Source organism: Mugil cephalus, chromosome 9, assembly GCF_022458985.1.
Source record: "Mugil cephalus isolate CIBA_MC_2020 chromosome 9, CIBA_Mcephalus_1.1, whole genome shotgun sequence".
NCBI lineage: Eukaryota > Metazoa > Chordata > Actinopteri > Mugiliformes > Mugilidae > Mugil > Mugil cephalus.
Window position 1 is genome coordinate 193,418 of NC_061778.1, and position 6,583 is coordinate 200,000.

At 42.0% G+C, this 6,583-nt stretch overlaps 1 protein-coding gene across 1 annotated transcript; it reads right to left on the bottom strand.

Annotated features, from left to right (window-relative positions):
* Positions 1–686: 686 nt before the first annotated feature.
* rpl35a (ribosomal protein L35a) lies at positions 687–3,832 on the bottom strand. The gene is made up of 5 exons (XM_047594641.1): positions 3,744–3,832; positions 2,978–3,013; positions 2,531–2,683; positions 2,211–2,355; positions 687–766 (listed from the first exon to the last, which is right to left on the bottom strand). The coding sequence occupies exons 2-5, from the start codon at positions 2,986–2,988 to the stop codon at positions 743–745; spliced, it is 333 nt and encodes a 110-aa protein (XP_047450597.1). The 5' UTR covers positions 2,989–3,013; positions 3,744–3,832; the 3' UTR covers positions 687–742.
* Between the last annotated feature and the right edge of the window lie 2,751 nt (positions 3,833–6,583).

Below are 6,583 nucleotides of genomic sequence, written 5' to 3' on the forward strand. Positions count from 1 at the left end.
TGATCCGAGACCAGATCCGAGACCTGATCTGAGATCAGATCTGAGACCTGATCCGAGACCAGATCCGAGACCTGATCTGAGATCTGAACGGATCCGAGTTCCTCACAAACACCTCAGTTTATTCCAGCACTGGACTGGTGTCAGCAAAACTCACTTCAATTAAACTTTATTTATAAAGCGTCAATAACAACACAAATTATCTCAAGACACTTAACAAAAACCGACCTAAAACCTACAGTAATTATTATTTCGGTTTTACAAATTCTACAAATGCAAAAGCATCAGTTTTATTTTATATTTAGTTTTTTGAATTTCTATCAAATCGCTGTTTTACGACCATTTGCGCGGTTTCCTGTGAAAGTTTCCTGTGAATGCTCTGTCTACTTTTATCCAGCAGGTGTCGCTACACTTTATTCTATCAAATGCTTCGAAACACTGATTCAGTGTTTCAGAAAGTTTCGGTTTCTCCATCACTAGAATAAAGTAATATATTCATTTAATTTAACCCTCATTTACTCATTCATCCGTGTGCCCATTCATTTAACTCTTTTATTAATCCATTAATTAACTCGCTCATTAATTCATTCATAAACATCTTAAATCTCGGGATTAAAGTTGATGCATGTGTTCTGGTAGTGGCCACATGGGGGCGCCACACGCGTCCAATCATGAGACAGAGACAGGACTTCACCACCATCACTTTATTGTTTCTGTACAAACAAACAAAAAGATGAGCTCCTCTTCAGACCCGGGACGGATACAGCATCTGGACACAAGAGAAAACACTTAGTTTGAACCAATTAAATTCAAATCAGGAACCAATCACAACGTTGATCTGGATTCTAGCGTGAACAGAACTCACTGCTCATTCATGAACAAACTTTAACCTGCAGCTTCTTTAACTCTCTGGAGTCACATGACGGGTTTAATTAAAACGACGTAGCATCAACACTCTTCTCTCTGTTTCTACTTTAGTAGAAACTTCAGCCTATAGATCAGTTTCTAACTCGTGTTTCTAGACCAAGTAAAACTAGACTGGTTCTAAATAACTGAGTCTTTCTCCTGAATATTGTCGTCATGTTTGGTTCACGGAGGAAAACGCTAGCAAGAGGAGAGAGCTAGCAGGAGGAGAGAGTTAGCAAGAGGAGAGAGCTAGCAGGAGGAGAGAGCTAGCAAGAGGAGAGAGCTAGCATGAGGAGAGAGCTAGCATGAGGAGAGAGCTAGCAAGAGGAGAGAGCTAGCAGGAGGAGAGTAGAGGAGGAGAGAGCTAGCAGAGGAGAGCTAGCAAGAGGAGAGAGCTAGCAAGAGGAGAGAGTAGCAAGAGGAGAGCTAGCAAGAGGAGAGAGCTAGCAGGAGGAGAGAGCTAGCAGAGAGGAGAAGAGCTAGCAGGAGGAGAGAGCTAGCAAGAGGAGAGAGCTAGCAGGAGGAGAGAGCTAGCAGGAGGAGAGAGCTAGCAGGAGGAGAGAGCTAGCAACAGGAGAGAGCTAGCATGAGGAGAGAGCTAGCAGGAGGAGAGAGCTAGCAGGAGGAGAGAGCTAGCAACAGGAGAGAGCTAGCAGGAGGAGAGAGCTAGCAGGAGGAGAGAGCTAGCAGCTACACATGATAGAAAGAAACAACATAACAGCCTCTTTCCTATTGGTGGAAACATGCATCCATCAACCAATCAGGACATGATGTGTCAGTGGTTGCTAAGCAACAGTGAGGCTATATTCAGTCTATGGAGACAGGAGACAGTTTAGAGACATTTAGACATTATTACTGGTTGGACACCTGATAGTTGTGGACATGGTCCTAAATAGTTTTAATGGAAATAGTTGTAAATAACTAAATGTGTTGATCAGCTTTAGAAATGTCCAGGTTAGATTTACATTCTAAGTTCTAGAAATGTTTGGTTCAACATGTTTGTGGTTTTCTAACTGGTTCCTCCTGGATCTGATGGTTCTAGTCTGGTTTTAGCTCCAACGTGTTCACACAGTTTAATACAGTAAAGTCTCACATGTGAGGTTGAGCTGAAAGAATGAAACCAAACCAGGAACCAGGTGAAACAGTTTTTAACAGGACGTAGAGTCAGACTCTGGGACACTAGACTCTGGGACACTAGACTCTGGGACACTAGACTCTGGGACACTAGACTCTGGGACACTAGACTCTGGGACACTAGACTCTGGACTAGAGGGTGAAGATCAGATGAGACCTAGTTCTTATCTCACCACTCTGATCCGGTGTCCGATGGCCTTGGCCGGCAGGTTGCTGCTGAACTTGGCTCTGACCATCCCACTGTTGCCGTGGGCGCGAGTCACTTTGCCCCAGATCACTCTGGTCTTGTTGGGTTTCCCACCGGGCGTCACCGTGTTCCTGGGGAGGACAGAGACATCCACACGTTAGAGGGGACGGATAGATTTGTCTTTTATAGGCTTCAGTCTCTTTGTTAGCTTTAGTTTGGTGCATGCTTTTATTTTTGAGGCCACGTGACCCAGTCCGATTAATGGTCATAATGTAATGGCGGCTGGCTCCAGCTGTGGACTCTTACTTCTTGGCCTTGTAGACGTAGGCGCAGCGTTTGCCCAGGTAGAAGTCCACCTCGTCCCGGGTGTAGCAGCCCTCCAGCTTCAGCAGCGCCGTGTGCTCGCGCTGGTTCCTCAGACCGCGCTTATAGCCGGTGAAGATGGCCTTGCTCCACAGTCTGGACCACAACAACAACACAACAACACAACAGGTCAGAGACAAGAACAACACAACACAACACGTCAGAGACAACGACACACGGGGCAGATCTCTGGTAGAAATGATCCCTGGTCGTTAGATCCTGGAGCTGAGAACTAAACTGAACTAGAACCAACAGTGAGTGTAGATTAAATAATAATAGAACAGACTGAATAAGACTCCAGTTGTTGATTGTTTCTCATTAACTCCTTTACTCCAGAGTAGAGACGTTCTCAGAGGAACCTGGTGAGTTCAGCGTTAGAACAGTTCTTACCTTCCAGGCATCTTTGTCTTCTTCAGGTGAGTTCACCTGGAAACAGACGACACACGATCAGAACAGTCAGACACACTTTCATTCTTTAAACGGGTTTTAACCCAGAACCAGGACGGTCCAACTCATTCGGGTTCAGGGTCACATCCAGACCAGGAACATAACATACAAATAAATACATATAAATAAATAAAGTCTTCAGAAAACTACGTGTAAGCTGGGCTCGTGTCCGAGTCCAGCTCTGGTTCTGTCTTAGTTCTGGTCTCAGTGCCGTGTTCTGTCCACTTCTGAATAAACCAGGGGATAAATTAGAGACAGTTTTTTTTATTTAGAATCCAGTTTATGAGTTTAGTTTATGAGCTTTACAGGAACTACACGCTCTGAACCAGCTCTTTGATGCTAACACGCTAACAGCAGCTCAGCTCCCAGCCGGTATTTACCGACACGTACCGGTAAAACACACACATACACAGCGGTTTTATCCACCGGCTTCTCCCGGTAAAACACATATACACAGCGGCCTCATCTCTCCGGTAAAAGCAGCACAACTGAACCCGGTTTCAGAGGCTCTCCGCTCGGTCTGCACTAGCGCTGTTAGCCGCCGACAGCTCCATCCAAACTCAATCTGCGCCATCAAACCTCTCAGGCGGACACGGAGCCACCGGAGACCGGACAACTACGTAACCGAGCCCGGCCGGTGGTTATGAGGGAGAAAGGAGCAAAGGAAGCGGCGATATTTTCATGTTTGTTCCGACGTGTTGGCTCCTACCTGCTAACGAGTCTACCAAGATGGAGGAAAAGGAAGGCCGCAAGGCACCACGGGAAAATAACCGAGACAGAGGCGTCCGTGGAGCTGCCCGAACAAAAAGCAGGGATTTAATTTTGGTCATTGAAAAATAAAAAAATGAACTTTTTTTTTGTCTTCTTCGCAAAGACAAATATTTAAAACAAATAAAAACAAAAACCTTCTTATTTTAGCAGCACATTCATACTTTATTAATATTGTAACAGTAAGCACAAAAAATGACAGGAGATTATGCTATTAGGCTAACAATATGTTCATGGCATAATAATAATAATAATAATAATAATAATAATAATAATAATAATAATAATAATAATAATCATCATAATAAAATTAATAATATAATAATACATATATACATACATACAGATGTATAGTGAATAAATAAAATCAGCTGGACCTTTAGAGACGATAACAACCAGAGCATGAGACTGTTTCTACTAAATATCGTACAGGAAGTTAGATAAACTTGGGATTATGGAAGAGGACCATTTTTTTTTACTATTTATTTACTTCATCTTGCACCAATGAGGCCTCCTCATCTATCTTGTGTTTTCTCATTGGGAAGAGTCTCAGTTTCGTGTGCGTGTTTGTGTTTTGTGTCTCCTCTAAGTCCTGATACTGAGACTGAGTTTGTCTCTAACTGAAAAAGCATTTCTATGGTACTGAACCCAATGTCTAATCACTTCAGATGAAGTTCAGATCTCTATTAGAACCAGTTTAATAATAATAAAACAGATTATTGGTCAAATGCAGAACGAACTGAAGAATAAAAGACACAGATCAGAGTCAAATTAAAATATTTATTCACGTTTTAAACTCTTCATACAGTCGTTCAAATATTTTAGACATTTTCAGTAAGTGACACAAAAGTGAAAAAGGTGAAAAAAAGTGTTTTTGTTCTCCTTTAAAAAAACAGTGGAAAGTCCTTTAAGAGTCACATGACCCGTCACTGCTGCAGGAGGAACACAAAAACAAGATCCTGGTTCTGATCCTGGTTCTGACCCTGGTTCTGATCCTGGTTCTGACCTTGGAGCTCTGATGATGCATTCAGGTGAGTTTGGTTTAGTGTCATGAGTTGTGCTGATGTCCCACGTCACCTGAACTTAGCGCCGGCTCCTTTCAATCATCTCAACATATGTAAACAAACAAACTGGCTCCGCCCCCAACCAGAAGTCACATGATCAAAAGCCTGTTTACAAGATGGCCGACGACTGGTTTTACAATGTTTTATGTCTCTGGTTCTCCAATAGGAAACTCTGACAGAGGAGGACAGAGAGAGACAAAGGTAGACAAACATGGACATGAGGACAGAGGAGGACAGTGAGGAGACAGAGATGTCTCTGGTAAACATGAGAGAACCGGACAGGAGGAGAAGCCAACTGTTGTTTTTGTTTTGTTTTGTTTTTTGTTTGTTTTTTTTTTTGGGGGGGTGGCATGGCCCTTTAAAAACCCGAGTTTCCGGGGCAACGTCGAAATGCGTCGTCTTGGCAACACATGTTTCAGCATCATATACAGAAAAAAACGAAAATACCTATACATGTATATATTTACAAAATGTATTTGTACACAAACAGCTGAAGAAGACAAATGTCTGTCACCTTCCCAGCATGCAACAGAAACCACCTGACCGCCCTCGTCCAATCAGAGCCTTCACCTGACTGCAAGATGGAGGATGTAACGATAAAACGTCTGAATCTGATGGAGACTCTAAAAACTCAGCTGAGAGCAGCAGTTTCATGCTAACAATAGCATTAGCTTCAACTACATCAGTGCTAACTGCGTAGCTCCTATCTATTTAGTTCAACATGCTATCGTTTACGGCTTCAGTTAACATTTAATTTCATGTTAGCCTATGCTAGCAGAGATTAGTTTTAGCATTTAGCTATGATGGAGTGAATTAACACGTTTTCTTAGAGTCTCCTAAACATCCATTAGCACTGTGAGCTAAGTGTCTCAACACCAGACCATAAAGAAGCACTGGCTAATGGTTATAGCTAATTGTGCTAGCCTAGTCTCCAAGTCAACTTGTTATATTGCAGCAAGTGCTAGCATGGAGCTATATTAGTGTCACCTTTAAAATTATGAGCTGTTTGTGTGAGCTTAGCATTAGCTAAAATGATCAGTTGCCTTCTTTTTAATTATGAATATCAATTGTAGTGGATATTAGCTGAAAGCCATATTAGCCACCATTAGCAGTGAGTTACATTAGTGTTATTGAAATAAATAAAACCCTGTGTTAGCTTCCATTAGCAATTAGCCACCTCTTTCAGTGTTAAATAACGTTAGCATTCAGCTACATTAGCTTCATGTGTAAAGTCAGTTAATTTTAAATATTGGATTTAGTCACATGATCAAGTTCAAGTTTCAGATAAAAACACTTCTGGTCTCCATCAGATCCAGATGTTTGACTGAGGAGGAAGAGGAGGAGGAGGGAGAAAGGGAGAGAGAGAGGAGGAGGAAGGAGAGAAGGGAAGTGAGAGGAAGAGGAGGAGGAGGAGGAGGAAGTGGAGGAAGAGGAGGAAGAGAAGGAGGAAGAGGAGGAGGAAGATGAGGAGAAAGACCATCTCTGCCGGTGAAAACAGAAAAACAATAAAAAATTCTTTTACATCAAAAGTCTCTCAACTATCTTATAATTTATCTTATTTAATGCAAAAGAGAAAAATCCATTTTTAGAATCTATTTATTAAAAAACACTTTTTAAAAGTGAAACTTTCTCGTCTCATACGTTTGACTTATTAAGTCACTTTAAGACGACATTTTTTTTAGACTTTCTTCTTTGAGTTTTCTTTATGGCAGAGATG

What these genes read in the sequence shown, in the direction of transcription:
- rpl35a (XM_047594641.1), bottom strand. An exon ending in TACGTCTACAAGGCCAAGAA is followed by an intron (nt 2,356 to 2,530) that starts GTAAGAGTCCAC and finishes TGTCCTCCCCAG; the next exon opens with GAACACGGTGACGCCCGGTG. An exon ending in TCGGACACCGGATCAGAGTG is followed by an intron (nt 767 to 2,210) that starts GTGAGATAAGAA and finishes TCTTGTGTCCAG; the next exon opens with ATGCTGTATCCGTCCCGGGT.